This window comes from Eschrichtius robustus, chromosome 18 (genome assembly GCF_028021215.1).
Source record: "Eschrichtius robustus isolate mEscRob2 chromosome 18, mEscRob2.pri, whole genome shotgun sequence".
NCBI classification, from domain to species: Eukaryota; Metazoa; Chordata; class Mammalia; order Artiodactyla; family Eschrichtiidae; genus Eschrichtius; species Eschrichtius robustus.
The window spans coordinates 24,038,601-24,057,880 of NC_090841.1; the positions used below are offsets into that span (position 1 = coordinate 24,038,601).

General features: G+C 43.9%; 1 protein-coding gene across 6 annotated transcripts in view; it reads left to right on the forward strand.

Moving 5' to 3' along the window:
* ENOX1 (ecto-NOX disulfide-thiol exchanger 1) overlaps window positions 1-19,280 on the forward strand; it is a 312,330-nt gene that overhangs the window by 143,979 nt on the left and 149,071 nt on the right. For all 6 annotated transcript variants that reach the window (XM_068526692.1, XM_068526691.1, XM_068526690.1 and 3 more), the window contains 4 exons: window positions 1,357-1,527; window positions 2,742-2,948; window positions 6,623-6,856; window positions 17,107-17,319. In XM_068526692.1, the coding sequence (XP_068382793.1) occupies window positions 1,357-1,527; window positions 2,742-2,948; window positions 6,623-6,856; window positions 17,107-17,319 (825 nt within the window). The remainder of the gene's footprint in view (window positions 1-1,356; window positions 1,528-2,741; window positions 2,949-6,622; window positions 6,857-17,106; window positions 17,320-19,280) is intronic.

Consider the following 19,280-nt stretch of genomic DNA (forward strand, 5'->3'; position numbering starts at 1 on the left):
GTTCAACCCAGAAGAGGAATGGAAATACCCAGAGCAGCTGGAGGAAAGCTATAATAAACTTCTTCCTAGAAAGGAAAAGTCCATGCTGGTCCTTCTGTATCCCCTGGAGAGTCTTAGTAAACAAAGCCTATAGTTGTCACTTCACCTGCCTCTGGGCTTATCTGACCTTTCAGCACAGGTAAGCAAAGGGTGAGGCCATGCAGGGGCCTAAGGCACGGGCTGGCTGGACTTGAGAACCACAAAGGAGAGGGGGCGGGAGGGAAGAATGGGAATGATCTAGCATAATAGGAAGAAAAGGAAGACAAGAGAAGGAAATTTCATCCCTGAGAACTATAGTGGAGGGTCACCACGGCTACTGCTGGGGGCATCTGTGCTTATGTTTGTATCACACCACCAATGAGAGTATGTTATCTGAAAACAGAAAAATTCTCAGGAGAGGGATCCCCTTGCAGCTACTCTAGAAACTCAATACATCTTAGCAGTCCCTACTCTTAGAAAGGTCTTACTAATTAAAAAAAAAAAAAAAAAAAAAAAATCCCTGTATATCACCTTTGAAATGACTTGCTTTATTATCCCATTAAAAAAGAAAAAAATTCAGTGTTTATATTGGAAAACCCATCCTTTTTGTGCCCTTCCATTTTTTATACAGGGCAGAAACTTGTATTTTTTATACAACAAATAAAGATTTCAGAAGGGTGGTCAATTATTTGCTGATTGAATTATAGGAAGAACGTGTGATTATCCAATAGAACTCAGAAATGTATATAGCTAATTTTATGCCCGCATGTATCTAACCCAGCCTTAGTAATTATAATCACTCTTTGTTTTTTATTTCCTGGCGGGAATAGGTTAGGTTGGACCTGAATGCATCATTATAAAGTATGCACATATAAACTGAACTTTCTTAAATCGAGGTCACTTGGGTAAGAAGGCTCTTTTGATAAAACCGGGTTGACAGTTGTATTCATTGGGCACTTCAGTGTTAAATGATATTCTTCCCACATCCTGGGTCATAAGGCAGTCACATCTACATCGAAGTTAAGAAACAGAAAATCGCATTCACAATAACAGCAAAGCTTCATGGTGCGTGGTTTTACACTTGAATACGCTGTGTTCTGTCCTGCCATGTTAATATTTTAAATAATATAACTTCCTTTCCATGTAGCATTAAGTTCATCTTTTATTTTCTCTTTACCTTTCTGAAATAGCTTTCTATATTGCTATATTTACGCCAGGAGAAATTCCTAAAACATAGGAAGCATAAAGTCAAATCATCTTTGCAGGAAAACAGCAAAAGTAACAACAAAAACCAATTTAAGATCCTCCAGCCAAAATGATATCTTGTGTACTTTACAGACTCAATCTGTGTACCAGGCTTTGATCCAGGCCTCAACATGATGACGGGGATCACCCCTATTAATCCAATGATACCAGGCCTGGGGCTGGTACCTCCCCCGCCAACAGAAGTGGCTGTCGTCAAAGAAATAATCCACTGCAAAAGCTGTACTCTTTTCCCCCAAAACCCAAGTAAGTGATATCTGTGAGAAGTATTTGATCAACGATTTAAGTTTCTTTCTTTTTTAATATGGTATTGCATTCATTTTCAGATGTGACTCAAAGTTCTCCCACCTAGGTACACAGAGTGGGGATCATTCTACAGAAGTCCTTCGTCTCTAGATTAAAACAAATATGTGGGTCCCTGTGTCTATTCCAGGAGCTGAATTGACACCACGAAGGGAGCATGGGTGATTGGCGTGAATAGCCAGCATTAAGAACCTTTCTGCGTGCAACGAAGTCTAGCTTTTGCTGCAGATCAGAGTGTGAAATATGTGAACACTTCCATCCATCTTCACAAATGTGGGAGAGAAACTCTGAAATGCGTTTTGCTAGATGGAAAACGGAATTAATTTGGCAGTTAGCAATTTGGTGGTGGAGGGGAGCGGGGAGCCTGCATCTCAGAGTTCCTGGACCAGACTGCATTCGCTTGAAGGAAACATACATTTGATGAAATAAATAGGGCAGTTTTGTTTTTTTTTTTAATTTAGCCTCTGATACTAAATTTATGGGCTTAAATAGCTGGGATTTTTTTTTTATTCATATTAATCAGTGTTGCCTTTTTAAAGTGGACTTTTCAGAAGATTGCTTTTTATCTTTTTATGCAGCCTCCCTCAAATTTAGTAGTTTGCTCATTTAAATGTGAATAATAATAAAAAAAAAAAAAAAGGAGGGGTTGGTTTCAGGCCTGGTGTTTCCCAGCCAAGTAAGTACTGCGCCTGCTTTCAGGCTCTGCACCCTGTTCTGCCTTACTGCTCCATTATCCCGCAACAAGACAAAGCAGATAACAAGCCTCGGTTTTTCATCATGTTTTCATTTCATCATGCTTTGTACTTCATGAAGTTTTTTTTTTTTTTTTTTTCCGATTTTCTGGGCCTCTGTATTATGAAGGAGGAATGAAATTATGGTAACATTTGCTTTATCTCTGTTCGCGGAAGAGCATAGCCACTCTGTGTAGAAATGAACACAGAAAGTAAAGAAAGGTGGGGAGGAGGAGGGGACAGGCACTGAAAACCAGGACCGCCTGCCATCTGTGTAAATCACTCTAGAAATCCATCATTACTCAGAATGGAGAAAGTTAGTCTGCGAGTTTGACTTTCACCAGGTGAACCAGAAAAAAAAAAAAAAAAAAAAAAAAAGCAACTATAACTAAAAGGCAAAACCCTCTGTTTTGTTGTGATTCTCAGATCTTCCACCTCCCTCCACAAGAGAACGACCTCCCGGGTGTAAGACCGTGTTTGTCGGAGGATTACCAGAAAACGCCACTGAGGAAATCATCCAAGAAGTCTTTGAGCAGTGCGGTGACATCACAGCGATTCGGAAAAGCAAGAAGAATTTTTGTCACATTCGCTTTGCCGAGGAGTTCATGGTTGATAAAGCCATTTACCTTTCTGGTACTTTGCATCACATAAGGGGGTTTTCTCGGCGCTTTGTGATGTTTTGTTATGTTAATATGAGCGTATTCCCTTTTGCCTTAATGCACAGTAAAAGTCCTCACAGTTTGGGGCTGGAGAAGGAGGAATTCTGCCCTTTCCTTAGGCTGCCAGAAGCTCCCTGTTAAGTCTGTGAACGCACCTCCCTGCTGCAGACAGCGTGTCCCACCATCCAGGCTTTAGGAATTCCATTGAGTTTCTAATTAATGTTCTCAAGTGCTTCTTAGATGAGAAGCAATATTATGAATACTGAGGACCATTATTATTATTGGATGTAATTCTCTGGGGGAATAAAGTCCTCTCTCAGCATAATTTCAGTTTTTCAGAAGTGGTTCACTTTCTAGACACCAGGGCACCAGATCAAGACGAGTGCCTTGCAGAAAGTGGTCCTCGGGCCTGAGGAGGAGGCCCAGCATCACCGCCCAGTTGCTAGTGCATTTGGCCTGGCTAAGCCCGCCCCACCATCCCTGCTTCTCTGGTGCCATTTATAAGTGAAATTTTTACAGAGGTTGAAATTAAGCCTCCCCCTGCCTTCCACCCTGTGGGTGTTGGAGCAAATGTACGGAGCCTGTCAACAAGGCCTTTGCCAAATCTAAGCATCGCAGAGCTGGTATTGAAATGTAGCTTTGGAAGGATGTCTTTTTAGATTTAACTCACTGTCATTCCCTCTCTGTCTCCATCTGCATATTTCAGTCTGTCACTCAGCACATCACGTCCCTCTTCCAGAGGCAAAGCTAGTGGGGAAAAGTGGGAAAAGAAAAGGGGAAAAAAAATCTGAACATTACTACCAGGTTTACTTAACTCCGCAGCCAGCCCCTATTACCGTAAAATTGTCTTGCAAACCCCAGAAGCCTTGGGGTTACTCCAACACTGCAGAGACTTTCCTGAGCTAGATAGTGACCTGGAGAACTTTAAAACCCTTATTCCAATAAAACCTGACAGTGGAAAAGAAAACCTGAAAGTATTCCAGAATGGAGGTGGACGATAAAACATCGAATAAAAATACAACGCTCATCTCTCTCACAAAGTCTTGAACTACAGCATCCGAGTAATCTATTAGACAACTGGGGATTCTGTTGAGTGTATGGCACTGGCTTTCACATGTCTCAGGCAAGATAACCTCTCTCTGAGCCTCTCTTTTCTGCAAAATCGAGATAGTAATAGTGCTACCTCATCGGATTGTTATGAGGAATGAATCAAAATAAGGGATATTAAGCGCCTAGCAGGGCACGTGCAACATGGGAACCATTCAGTAAGTGGTTGTTTTTAACACAAATATCCTGATGATGATAGAGAAGGAATCCTGCCCTGGGAATTTGGGTTCTAATCACAGCTCCACCAATACAACTATGACTTTACCCCCACCTGATTAAATGAAAGGGCTACAGTAAATCAGAGGTGCTTTTCAACACTGACATAACACAATGTTTAGACCCAATCAGAAAACTCATAGTACATTGCCAAAGATGAACAGTTCCAAATTTAGGCACATGAAAGTTTCAGATTTATGCCTTGATGCTATATTTTTTTCAAGCTCTCACCCGGGCCCCTGCCTGACTACCCCTTGGCATCAGAAGGAGCCCACAGCAAAGGCCTCACCTCCAGCCTACCTGCCTGAGTACACAGGGGTCTCCCAGCTCTGCCTGGGCTGCCCTGGCAAGGTTGCAGCACCGTCCTGGGAAGATCTGAAAGGCTGACTGGGAGGGGCAGGAAGGAAGGAAGGCAGGCTGCGGCTTCTGTGTAAGAGCTCCGGCAAGCCCTAGCCCAGCTGGATGGCCTGTCTAATTTTAGGACCACAATCACATTTGAAGGCCAAGCTAATTTTAGGCTCAGCCTCATCACGGGCTCTTTTAAGGCCTTAATGATGGTGTTTTGGTGAAAGAGAGGGTGATTTTTGGAACCAGAAATGTCTGAAAAGTGATGCTCTGGACATGACCAGGGGAAAGTTGCTTGGCCAGTTGGGACAGCTGGCCAGTCTTAGGCCATTCTGCCTGCTCAGCTGTTATGTATATATCACCATGGCCTGCTGATTTGTTCAGTTTCCACAGCCCACAACCAAGATAGACTCTGCTTTAGCATTAATTCTGCCCCTCTGTGATCAGATGTTTGCTTTTTTTTTTTTCTTTTTGCTTGTGAACACTTATTTTATAATTTATTTTCTAACATCTTTATTGGAGTATAATTGCTTTACAATGGTGTGCTAGTTTCTGCTGTATCACAAAGTGAATCAGCTATACCTGTACATACATCCCCAAATCCCCTCCCTCTTGAGATGTTTGCGTTTTTGATAGGTATTGTTATGTCTTCCCAGTTTCAGAGAGATAATACCTTCTAAACCTGGGAGGGAGAAGGTCATAATGGGAATCAGACTTGAGATCTGTTTCACATTTGTAACTTTTCAAAGGTGTGAAGTACCCTACTGGGGAGAAGCCAGCCTCTCCTGGGATTTTTCAGCTGAGTTTCAACCCCAAATGCTAAAATAATCCATTGAAATCTACCACAAGATCTTGAGCATCAGTGCAGTGCAGCCTAGCATTTCACAGTGGTGCCTCATTTGCAAAGTCCCTGCACAGCAAAAGTGCTTATTTTGCTCTCTCTTCTGGCAGCCCCTGACAGCAGGGATCCTGCTGGGACCTGAATTTATGTTTTTAAAAATCTGAGTACCCCAAACTGAAGAGCAACCTCAAAGCCAAACCTCCTTCCCTTGAAGTTAGGCTGGCGGTCTGTTTTCAGTTCTGTTTGTGTTGATTTCTCAGATCAAGTTTCTGCTTATAATCTTTATAGGTTGTGTAGCTCACAGTAAATCCCCCAAAGACTTCCAGGCCCATTTTTTGGTCTAGCTCTGGGCTCTCACACGGGCTCCCGTGGCCTTCAAAGATTGCATGGACAATTTGTGCAGTGCTGCGTGCCAGATGAGGTGCTGGAGGGCTGTAAGGAAGGCCGCGGTGAGGCCTCTTGATTGAAGGTAAAATATTCTCCTGCGTGCCCCAGAGGATAAGTGGAAATAAAACAGTATTGCAAAATTGCCTTGGTAATTGTGGCTTTTGCAGCTGCCGAGAGAGAATGGAGCAAGCGGCATTTTCTAGGAGAATGAAGCAATAGCCTGTGAGTGAGGTGTCGCGGAATTTACTTTGTAGATCTTTTTAAATATCATAGATAATCTTTATTAACTCGCGCTCCACCTCTTTCTAAAAAATAAAATGAAGAGGGCTTATGCAACAGAGTTACAGTAAATTGAAAATATAAAATTGAGGCCATTAAAAGTGGAGGGGGGAAAAAAGCTACATGCCCAATATTTTTCTGATCTTCCTGGAAGCCAGAAGGAAGAAGGAGTTAGGATAAGTGCCCTGGTTCTTGAGATCATCCTCTTGGTAACACTGGCTTGAAGACACCTCCCAGTGGAGCGTTTATCCCCAAATCTGTAATAGGCGTACCTTGGGCCGTGCTTCTGGATGGCCTCGGAGAAGGATAACAGCTTCCTACCTCCTATGGGAAGGCTGTCCTTTGTAAGAGAAGAAGAAATCAGTGAGAGCTCCCCTGGCCCGCCTTGAGGGCCTGGCCCCAGACTGTGACAGTTGTGCATGACAGTGTTGTGACAGTGTGATTGATGTGACCCGCCTTCCCACTGGTTTCAGGTTACCGGATGCGCTTAGGGTCTAGCACGGACAAAAAGGACTCAGGCCGGCTGCACGTGGACTTCGCCCAGGCCCGGGACGACTTCTACGAGTGGGAGTGCAAGCAGAGGATGCGTGCCCGCGAGGAGCGGCACCGGCGCAAGCTGGAGGAGGACCGGCTGCGGCCGCCCTCGCCGCCGCCCATCATGCACTACTCGGAGCACGAGGCCGCGCTCTTGGCCGAGAAGCTGAAAGGTAGGAGCTGCACGCATTTGCTTCCTCCGCCTCCCCGCCGGTCATGGCCCGCCGCCAGGGCAACAGCGTGATGCCCAGGCGCCGGGCCCCGGCGTTTCTCCTGTCCCTTTGCGTGCTGAGTTCATGGGACCTAGGTCACCCGGGCTTCCTCCTGCTGCCTGGACAGAGCCGTGCGCCTTCCCAGCCTTCTCCCTGAATGTGTGTGTATATCGACCAAACTCAAGCAGAGAGGGGCAGAAGAGCCCTCCGCACTAGCCCCGTAGCAGGGCACCGTCTGACTTGCTACCCCTGTTGAATGACCCAGCGTCTCCTCCTGCAGGCGGGCAGGTCCCGGGGCTCCTCCAGGTCTGTAGTTTGCACCTCTTCTGGGCTCTTAACAAAGCCACCCCCCCCCCCAACAAGGCTCATCAGAAACCGTGCTGGGGCCAGTGCAGGACAGAAGAGAAATGTAGAGTAGGGTCCCTGTCTTTAGAGATGGAGGGGAAGGGACCCTCCTAACGTCTAGGGAAGAATTAGAACTAGAAGTGAGCATGTGTCATTTCTTTAACTGTTTTCTGTGCTCCTCTCCTGGGTTTGAGGCCCTGGGAGATAAAGACAGAGAGACGGAGGCTTTAGTACCTGCCACAGTGAACTACAGATGACTGGGGAGAGGCCAGATTTGGAAGTTAGGATGACACGTGTGTCAGTTCTGTTCCATTATTGAGCAAAGTTGTTTGACTCCAGCAACATGGGTGCACTTTACAGGCAAGTGATGGCCACACCCTCCTCAGTCTATCGGGCGTGTCAGGTTCCGATGAAAAAACAGGTCGTGGTCGCTGGCCACGATGAACTGTAATACAAAGCCAATGACATGATTGTCAACCAACATATGAGCAACATGCTTTGGGAACTCACGGACAAGTGTGAGTGGTGTTGATGACAGTGTCAAGAAAGTCTTCACAGAGGAGGCAGAACTTGAACCTTGCAGGATAAACAAGATTTGTTTCCCCAGGAGAAGAAAGGGCCTGAAGACATTCTTGTCAGAGGCTGGAGCTCAAGGAGTAAAGACAGAAGGAGGCAGAGGGGAATTGGGCACAGGCGGAGAAAGGCAAGTCGCCTCCTCGGGGGAACGTGAGAGCTGCTTGGAAGTTTACAGAGAGAAGGTGAAGCTGGGAAAGCAGCCTGGGGCCAGATGGTGAAGCCCCGAGGGCTGCCACCAGATTTGGGTTTTATTCCATAAACAATGGAGAAGTCATTAGGAGAGGAGAGATGCGATTGATCCTTGGGAGTGTTTTAGAACATACCTGGCAGTGTTTAAAGTGGATTGGATGTTTTCACTAAAGGAAATATGAAAAGCTGCTGAAACCTATTTTAGGAAGATAGGAAGTGGACATTCTATTTCTTTGAAAAAGCATTTAAAAAAAAAAAGACTTCTGTCTCTAGCCCTCATCCCCTGCTCCAGCCTTGGGAACCCCTAATCAGATGCAGTTGCCACTGAAACTGTTGACTTGGAAAAAAAAAAAAAAAAAAAAACACCTCACATTGTAAGAGCTGTGAGTTGAGTTTATTCAGTGTCTTACTGAGGACTCTAGCTCAGGAGACAGCCTCTCAGAGAGCTCTGAGGAAGTTTTCCAAAGAGGTAAAGGAGGAAGTCAACATATATGTGATGCTGGTGAAGGGGGTGCCTGCACCCAAGCACACATCTCAGGAGAAGGGTGCCGCTAGTCACAAGGAACAGATATCTTAGTTAATGGCTTTAGTACTTTTCTAAGTATGGGAAGATGCACGAATTTGGGTTCATAAAAGTTTCTCCCGAAAATATCTACCCGTGTGGAAGCCTGTTCTGCCAGTTTCCCCAGAGCACAGAGTGCCGCATTCGTTTTCTCTGCCCTGGATTCCTTTCAGGGTGTGTTGAAGGTCAGCGACTGCAGTGGCTAATGACCTGATCCTTGTAGAACCTTCTTTAGTTGACGTAACCATGGAGCACCTCTTACTGATGCCCTTGGCACATGCTCTGCTGCTCCGAGAAGGCGTGTCTTACCATCATAGGCTGTGGCTGTCCCTTTAATAAAAAGCATGTAAAATGCAAATGCAGACGTCCTCTCACTTTTCCATTCAGACTAGAGTCCACGAGGAGTGGGCAGAATGAGAAAGAGCAACATTCTCAAGCAGGAATGTTGATTTTGGAACAAATAATTTTTTCTTTAATATCCAGTACATTGTGTAGTCTGAGCTAATGAGCTGCAGCAGCTAAACTGTATTCGATCGTGTCCACACCTAGAAGTGACAAAAACTAGCACCTTGGCGCTGTGACCCCCTGGAGGAGTTTCAGGAAAGTTTGGCATCTACGTTAGGTTCTTTTTAAGAAACCAGCACAGAAGTGTCTTTGCGTGTAAGAGGTCCACAGCATTGCCTTTCCTGTTAGAGGATAGCAGATTGGGAAGTCAGTTTGGTAAAGTCATTCGCAAACCTTGCCATTTCAAAACTATGTATTTATATAGATGAGTATAATTTGAAGAATTTAGAAGCCGTACCTTTGCCAAGTACTGTGTGATCCCTTGAGGAGAGAACAGATTGGAAATTTTAATAGATGGCAGTTACAGTAAAATGAGCTAGCTGGGGCGACATCTTAGGCAACAGTCAGGTAATATCAAGCTTGACAATTTCAACCCAAGCACAGAGTTTGGAATATAAACAGCATTTAATTGCTTAGGAAATTGGCTGCCTCTGAGAGGAAATCCACTCCATGCTCCTGATAACGCTGCAAAGCCAGGCAGGAGGAGCCAAGGAAACTCTTTCCCTGAAGATGATTTCCTTGACGTGGGGATGTAAAACACCATCAAGACCTCAGGTGAAAAAAAGCCTGGATCAGAAAGGAAATGGAAATACAATCTGAAAATACCTAATTGGATTTGATTTTCTTTCCTCCCCTGAGAAATCTTGCTATCTCGGGTTTATTACAAGCATTTTTTTCCCCGATTTTACACCATACTCGTTTATCCTTACAATTTTCTTGTGGAAAATCAGCTTTATCCAGAAAAATCTGTACTAGCCAAGTCTTTATTATAACCGACAAGGCCCTCCATATCCTGCCCGGTGGTAAAACTATGCATACAGTAGATGCTCAGTAAATTAATTCCTGTCTCTCTTTCTTAGCTGTTTGGAGTTAGGAGCGTGTTGCACTTCTGGCCAGCAGTGCTACCAGGCATGATGGGAAGTGTAGGGAAGTGTGATGTGCCCTCGGCCATCATTCCACTCACTCCGCAAGTATTCGCTGAGCTCTTTGCCATATCCCTGACACTGTGACGCCAGGGAAGCAGCACACAAAGCCCCTGCCTCACAGAGTTTAGGTGTAGTTTAGGTTCTTGAGTGACAGAGGCAATTCCAAAGCTCTTCCCACTATTATGCATGGGAAGTGCAGTGTGCTAGCCCGGGAGTGGTAGGCAACCCAGCCCGGCAGAGGTGGGGTGAGGGAGGGGTGACCTTCTGGGACCAGGTAGCCCCGATCCAGTGGTCCCTGGGTCTTCTGAAGTCAGAGGAGACACTGAGTTGTAATGGTGTAGCGTCTGAGGCACTGATCACCCAGTGTCTGTTATGGTTAATACAAATTCTAAAAAAGAAGATGAGCGGGCACCCTGCTGATTAAATAGACATTGTTCTGAGACAGTTCAACTTAATGAAGACTGACTGGGAAGTAACTGCTTGCAGATCCAAAGTTTATAACACGGCTTTGAGAAAGTGAGAAGAAGCTCAATACCACCATAATTACACTTTATTGGAAACAGTAGCACCAGGCAGATGAGATAATGAATTTCTCTTTGTCTAACACAGACCGTCCACCCCTGGAGGAGCCCCATGTTTGGACTGTGGAAGGGAGAGATTGATTAGACAGTGAGGAAAGATGATGTCCTGATTCACTGGGGATTTCTCCTGGCAAGAGCATTTACAAGTTTTTGTGTACTTTTTCCCCCTTTGGAAAGCGTCACATAATCTTTCATTATGTGATGAATGAAGAGTTTCTCTCTGAATCAGGTGAAGTTTTGACAAAAGCTTTGCAAGCATTGTCCTTGGGATTCCCTGATATGTCATCCAGGATACAGTCTTCCTGCGATCAGCATTTGTAATTTCTGAGGACTAGTCTCTGATATGCATACAGAATGGCCCCCGATCAGCCTGCCAGAGGGAGAAACCGCGGAAGTGGTTGCCAGCATCTTGCTGAGATGGTTGTCAATATTTATATTTCTGAGAAACTAAAAAAAATCAATAATGCTCTGAGCCAAGTCGAAGTTCCATTAGCTAGAAGCCAAGCTTCCTTCTCAGGGCAAAGGAAATATGAAGCACGGGAACCTGGTTGAGGATCACGTCCTTGGGCGTTACTGACCTTCACAAGGCAAGATAGACCATTTCATCTAGAAACATTTTACCTGATCCAAAAACAGGAATAATCAGTGCATGTTTATGTTGTCCCCGCTGAATTTTCTCATTTTCACAGGTACTAAATTGTTGGAGAGATTGTGTGTGTGTGTGTGTGTGTGTGTGTCTCTGTGTGTGTAAGTGAACTTGTAGGTATGTCGAGGGTAGAGAGGGAAGTATTAACATTTGTGTAGCCTTTCACGCTATCCGTGATTTGAAGGATAGGTAAGGTACCACCCCTCTTGATGGTTAATTGAGCAGCCAGAGAATGGAGATTTGTTTAGGGATGTCTAAGTTTTAGGTACACGTAGTGAAATTTTGGGAATGTTGTAGTAGCATTTGGGATGTTGTTCCATCCTGGAATGTCCATTCTGCCTGAATCAGTATGTGACTGTATGCTAGAAGTTATTTCCACCTATCACAGAAGCTAGAAATCAGGGACAGCTGTATAGACATACCATTCATTCTCTGTGTGTGTGTGTGTATGTGTGTGTGTGTGTGTGTGTGTGTCTATCCCCATTTCTCTGGAAAGAAAAGTGTTGTAGGATGTGTCTTCCTTTTTTCCCTCATTCTCGAGACATTTCGTTCAAACATGGAATCTCCCTTCCTGTCATTCCTTTCTAGACCCACCAGAAATCAGGCTACTCCAGCCCACTTCAGTTTTCATACTCAGGGCTCATGGCCTGGCTCTTGTCACACTTATCGTTCTGAAATTCAGGGTCAGATCTCCCTATGCACCCAAAGAGGGGGAAGAAATACAAAATGAGCCTGTATCAGTGATTTTACTTAACTCACTAATTAATGAGAGGATGAGGAAGATGTTAAAACTGGTTCAAAAGAGAGTTTGCTTTGTAAAGACTTATATTTTCTTCTGGACAAAAATTCATTTACATTGTTACAGAGAAGAATTATTTGCATTGTTATGCGTTTTCACAATTTATGTTCTGTCCCTAAAGAGTTGTAAAATAGCCTAGTCAATAACAATTAGAGATTCACATCCCTGTAAAATCAGTTAATCCCAGAGGGGGTTGGAGAGGATCCTCTAGCCCAGCATTCCGTCGAAAGGATCTGCAGTCTCTGTGCCCATTTCCAAGACTTTGACTTTTTTTTTCACATTTTTTTCTGGGATGAAGATGACTGACGTTTAAGCAGCTCTTCTTTAAATGGGGGTGCAGGGTTTGGGGACAGGGATTCACAAAGCTCATGAGAATCCCATCAGAGCCTTTCCGTATTCGCCACTCTCTCAGATGCTACTTTCCATTTCAGGTTTTCATTATCTTTTAACTTAGGTGAGCGCCTCACCAGTTTCCCTGGCTTTTATTGAGTGATTTCTTCTAGTGCTTCTCCAGTTTCAATGTGCATATGAAACGCTTGGACTAGGACACAGATTCTGAGTCAGGAGGCCTGAGTAGGGTGAGGCTGCATTTTTGATAAGCCCCCAAATGAGGTTCATGCTTGTGATCTTTGACTAGCAAAGATGTGTCCCATATGCAATTTTTAAAATGCCTACTATGTGCCCCGTGCTCAGTAAACGTGGAAAAGAGGGATAGGAAGGGAGGTTGACAAATTCTGATGTGACGAGAAATGAAGTAAGTTGGGTATGGATTCAAGATAGCGATACTGAAGTGTGATAATCATTATAATATTATTTAGTCCTCACGAAGCTGAATACAAAGGTTATTACCTTCCCAGAATTAAAAAGCTAAATACAAAGCTAAATGCAAGGGTTATTACCTTCCAGAACTTAGAAAAAAAAAAAAAAACAACTTTCAAAAAGATTTTTAAGTCATTGGATAAGCTGATGAGCTTACTGTGGAAAGCTCTGCTTCTGTGTAATTATCTGACATCTCTCTTAACTTTCATTGCTTATGGTAATAACCTCGGAGGCCTGAAGGATAAAAGGACCAGCCAGCTTAAGTGCCATGAGAACATTTATCTCTGGTAGACAATGTGAAAATACTCTTCAACCTGAAATTAAAATGTTTATTATCAACTGGTATTTCCCAACTTTTGACCACTGGATTTGCCGTAACTTTCCAGCACTAATGCACTGCAAATCTATTAGAAATAGAGTATAATGAAAGAAACTACGAAGGGAAAAAGTCAGAGTGAGCAGAAGACTGAAATATGTTTTGGAAGTTTTCTTCTCACGTTGACCCCTCAGAACTGGAGGGCCAGTGGATACATGCACCAACAATCACTGTACAGAGTGACTAATGTTTTCATAGCAGGATATGTAGGGAATTGTGGAAACGTAGCAAAGGGACACCGAATTCATGTTAGGGTTGCAGAAAAGCTTCCTTTATGAAAGGCACTTAGGCTGACTCTTGAGGGAAGCATAACAGTTAACCGGGTGGACCAGGAGTTCCGGGGCCCCTAGGATGAGTGCACAGTACATGCAAAAGTAGGGAGACAAGGCCACGGTCCTTAACAAAGAGGAGTGTGACAAAGGAATGGCGAACGGATTGAAGGGGAAGCTGCAGATCAAGGGAGGCCATGGAGCAAGCAGTTGCAGTAGCAGGTGTGACATTGTGAAGACGCTGATTAGAAAACATTGCGCAATTTTTAATGAGCAAATGGTCCATAGTCACTCCATAATGTGCCAATTTTCCCAGTTCTTTGTGTGGAGAAGGCATGTCTGCACATTCTAGTTTCTGAAGGGCACCCATGTTCAGAGTTAAACCCATGCATGTTCACAGAAAGTATTTGGAATCTTTATAAGTGCGTCCTTGATGTGAATTTTATGAGCCGTGTTAATTTCTTTCCGCATGAATAGCTTTAAGAGTGCTGCAATCTAAATCCTGTTTAAATTAGTTTATATTGTTTTCTGTTTTCTCTGTGATCTTTCCCCTGAATCCAGAATTGAATTTTCATTTGGGTATTGAAAATGACCGCTCCCAACACCCTCCTGTAGCCATTCAGGGGGAGCTGCTGACTTAGTCTTCATTTAATATAAAGTCACCTCTTACATGGCAACAGATATCGACTAGACTTAACCAGTCGTACGTTAGCTAATGTTTTCACAGTTAATTTGAACGTCAGTACATCAGTCATCCACCAGCCCGCCTCAGAAAGTTCAGAAATGAGGATGAAATTGGGAGTTTTCAAAACTATGTAGTAAGCCATATATATATGTATATATAAGATATATACAGTATATAATGTATATTTTTATTTTATTCCTATATACTGAGAAAATGGAATTCTGCCTATTACTTGTTACAATGTTAGAAAGTCTCTTGCCTACTTACTTTTTCAACTGAGTATTTTCAGTTGCTTAATCCTAAAATTGCTGTCTCTCTTTCTGAAAACTATCAATTAACTCTAATCTGCTGGTGAACTTATGCTTTAGGTCTAGGAGTGAAGAACAATAACATTTGGCTTTTAGGTCATTCAAGGAAACATGCATTTTTAAAATTTAAGTGTGTTCTTCCTGACAGTAAATTAGGGTATTTATGAACTGCGTAACCACAAGCGAGAGAAGAAAAAAACTGCACCCGTACGAGGGTGAAAGAAAGATGGGACCCCCTTGCTCTCTCTCTCTCTCCTTGGAAGCCCCATAACGAAAACATCTAGGATTTTTCTTTGTGTTACGTAGAGATGAAAGTCACAGCAAAGGGGAAAAATGGTCCATGAAGTCAGAGTTCTCTTTTCTGTTGTTGTTATTTTTTAAGAGGGGAAAAAAAAAAAAAGATTTCTTATAAGCATTAGGTTGATTTCTGCTGTCTTTTCAGAGGCCCATTCTCCTAACACATATCTGCAGAGAGGCAGAGAGAGGGAGAGAGGCAGAATTTATTCTGACTGTAAGGGTTGCAGTGGCGCTCCCACAAGCATAATGCTGAATTATGGGCCTCTCCACGGGTTGAACGCAGTGTTAAGTTGTGTGATGGATTCTATCGTATACAAGCCGCCCTGGTCCATGAAATAAGAACCCCGTGCAGCTGGAGTTCACTGAGGGTTGAACTCAGACTGAAATTCCAGAGTTAACAAAACTGTGCAAACCAGCTGTGACGCTGAACAAGTGCGCGCTCGCTCACGGGTCGGTTGAAATTGGCAAGGAAACTTGAGTCTTTCACGTGCAGGCTGCCCTGTGGGCCTTCCCCAGGCCACTTATCTCCTCGGATCAAAGCGTGAGGGCAGAGGGGGCAGGTTTGCCCAGGAGTAAAGCTTTGATCCCCAAGCCCAGACTGGCACCACCCAGGCGGGAGAGGGCCCGGGGTGGTGGTCCATCAACAGCAGGATTTCCATCCTGGAGAATCCACGGGCACTGGGTCAAGCGATCCCGCCTTCACTCAGTGCAAGTACCTCCTGGGCAAGAAGCAGCCACAGCAGTGAAGTGCCCTGGTCTGAAAGGGGGCCTCTGGGAGAAAAGGTACTAATGGTATTTCCACAGCGCTCTGCAAAATTCACAAAGCACTCCGCAAATGCAGACTTTGTATGGTGTGTAAAATACTAACGGCGACGGTTGATTGTAAAACCTCTGGTGAGTAAAATAAAATAAAATTCCTTTACTAAATATGAATCACCCTCTATCTGTTCATCTAGAGTGTGTATGTATGTATGTGTGTATATGTATGCACACAATATATAATAATATATAAACAATGGAATATACACATACAGTGTATAAGGATGTCTCCGGTGTTCCTCTAGTAGAGGGAACATGGTAGTCACTTAGTATTTGTCAGAATCGTGAGAAGCATCTGAATCTTTTAGTCTAATTTTGCCTCTTATTTTTAGAACTCAGATTCTACTCAGTTTACTTGGAAACTATTGGGTTTTTTAAAAAAATTTTTATTGAAGTATAGTTAATTTACAATGTTGTGTTAGTTTCTAGGATATTTCTCTTAAATCGCATTTTTTCGGGGGTAAAAAATATGGATGAAAGGCTCATCTCCTCAAGTTTGTCTGGAAAATACGCAGTGAGCCTTCAGCAATAGGATCAATTAATGTTGTAATAACCGACATACAGCTTCCACTTCCAATTAACTTAATCTCCTTCAAACTTGCTTCTTCTTCACCCTCCAAGTCAGTCGTAAAACACAGATCTGTTCCAGTAACTATTTGCAAACGGGCAAGTATATTGATTTCTTTGAAATAAACTTTATCACTTATTTACAGCTAGAACCCCTCCCCCCATCAACACACCCCTCAAACCAAGTTCAAATGGGTTTCCAGTCGCCTTCCAAGGCAAACACTGACCACCCCGGATCAGGTCCTCTTTTGTTGAAAACAAGGAAATATTCTAGTTTTCAGCCTAAACAAATATGTTCTATTAAACCTAAGGTGAAATTAGTTTTGAACTGCAGTAGAATAAGAATTGACCTATTCCTACTACCACCTTGGGAACAATATCTCACATCACAACCACTTTTAAAAGTAATTTAATCTGTCCTCCACATCTTGACAATAACTCAGCAGATTCTAAGTCAGAAAACTAGTATCACTGTATGCTATTTCTGGTGAAAGAATAAAGAAATCAACTGGAGGCCAAATAGGTGGATAACAGTTTTTCGAGCCAGTCTTAAGAAAGAGAAATCTGGGTTTGGTGGAAGAGTGAGGTTGTACCGTATTTCAAAGGATGCCCAGAGCAGATCTTTGAAAACTGAGCTCATTGAGTTGGTAGTGAGGGGGTGAACCACCCTTTGTTTCTTGGGTGGTTGTGCAGTGCCGTGGAGTTAGATGAGGGAAGACAAGCTAAGAGATGATGGAGCCATTAGTCGCAGGAAAGCTCACAAGGTCAAGTTCTGAAAACGTATCCGTTAGGATGGACCGTGCTTTGCCTTTAGAGAGGAACCAAAGTGAAAACGAAAATCTTTCCTGGGCGTGATTTGGACTTGGTGGTTTTGCATTTCCAGACGATAGCAAGTTTTCAGAGGCCATCACAGTGCTGCTGTCCTGGATTGAGCGAGGGGAAGTAAACCGGCGGTCTGCAAACCAGTTCTATTCCATGGTGCAGTCGGCCAACAGCCACGTCCGCCGGCTGATGAACGAGAAAGCCACCCATGAGCAGGAGATGGAGGAAGCCAAGGAGAATTTCAAAAATGCCTTAACCGGGATCCTCACTCAATGTAAGTAAGATTTTGGGGGCCATCTCTTTTGTCATGATGTTGCCTTTTCTTATGTACTCATTTTTTTTTTTTTTCATTTGGGGGTAAGTAGTCCCATAATTTCCCATCTTACTCCATATCGAATGGCAAAACCTCATAACCGATTTCATGTCCTGTGGCAACTTGGAGGAACATGGACCCCGCCCTGAGAGCTTACTTCTCAAGGTGAGCAGCATTTCTGTAGCTTTTCCGCAGAACACCCGGCCTGGCCCCCAGGGCGGGGCAGACAGATGCTTCGGTGCCTGCTGGACCCACTACAGTTCACACCGCCCCTGCTGGGTGGCCACCCTCACCTGTGGGTGAGACCCAGACCCACACATCCTCCCCGTGCCGAGAGTAGAAGCAGCCCCTGAATACACTGTCACGCATTGTCCTTGGGCTCTGTTTAGAAAGAAGGTCAGAAAGACTCCTCCTCAGGATCCTTTATTTGAGGTGAGCCTTGGCTGTCAACACAGGCAACTCAGGAGTAGAGATTTTTCTGCAGTATTATTTTTTGTCCTTTATTCATTTGGAAAGCAAATTGCCTGAACCACTGGATGCCGATGATTTTTCACGTCCAGATCCTAAATTGATGAAAGGGTGTAAACGGGGCTTTCTCATAGAACAATAGTTAGGGAAGTTACCCAGGGCTCTATTCAAAACAAAGGACATATATTTTTTTATGGGCACTCTGTGTCTGTAGTTAATGTCACAGTGGCATCATGCCTCACAGCTGCTGCTGTGCCCTTGCTTGGTAAAAGCTATTAAATGACACTTGTAACGGTGCCACGCTCCATTCCACACCAGGTGCAGGACCCTACACGGGATGGCAATATATGCAATTTACATATTCATTCTGAGAATAAGTATTATTTTCAATGACATAATGTGCCAAAATGCCCATCACCTCTTTCATCAGTGTAAGCCCCAGCCATAATATATCCATTAGGATGGAAAGAGAGGAGGGGATGAAAAACCAGAATCTTAACTGTAAATGTGTTTTATATGACTTTGTTGTCAAAAGACCATTTTTGCCACAGCGTAAAATGTCACATAAGGAAACTCCCAAACATAAACTCTGATAAGTGACCGAATATCCAGTATGAGACCAACCTGGGACACCCTGTCTTTGTAGGAAAAAAAAAAAAAGGAAAAACGGAACTGCTGAATCTGATAGAGACCATTGTCAGACCACCTTACCTAGATTCCCTGGTGGTGAGCAATGACCTTTTACCCGACTGTGTATGCCCAGCAGTTCTGAAGTTGGGGTTACTAGGGCTAGGCTAAAGTCCTGTAACACCCAGACCACCTTTTAAAGGAGGGAAGCAGAGAATTGATTAGTAGGTGGGGTAGGGTGGATTGATAGCAGAGAAAAGGGAGAGAGGGAAAGGCCACACCATTCTAATAATACAGTTCCTACAAAGTTATGGCAAGAAGCCCACTGCCTGAACAGTAGAATGATCACTGATTACCTTTTGCTCACTAGCGTCAGGTTTAAATAAATCCTCATTTCTGTGCGGTTTACAGTCCGACTGGGCAGGGAAGACTCAATCCTTGACTCTCACAAGGAAGATAGGAAGGCAGCCACACATTAGAATAGGGGAGGGATTTTAGTTTTTTTCTTGCAATACCTGTTGAAAGAAGCACTTGTTAAAAACAAGCCCCCCATCGTGTGGCTGAAAGAATGGGATGTGTCTGATATTATACAGGTAGAAGCCAACCTAAGTGTAAAACCACTGAGAGATAGACAAAGAAGTCCAGCACGTGGGGATACAAACGTCAGTGTTTTACTCCTGATAAAAGCTGAATTGGATAATGGGGTTGAGATCTGCAGCGATGATGGGCTTCCTGATGCTGGACCTGGGGGTTGAGCATCCAGCCACAGGCAGCTCCGAGGACCACAGGCTTCTTCCTGTGGAGCCTGTATCCATATGTACCACATC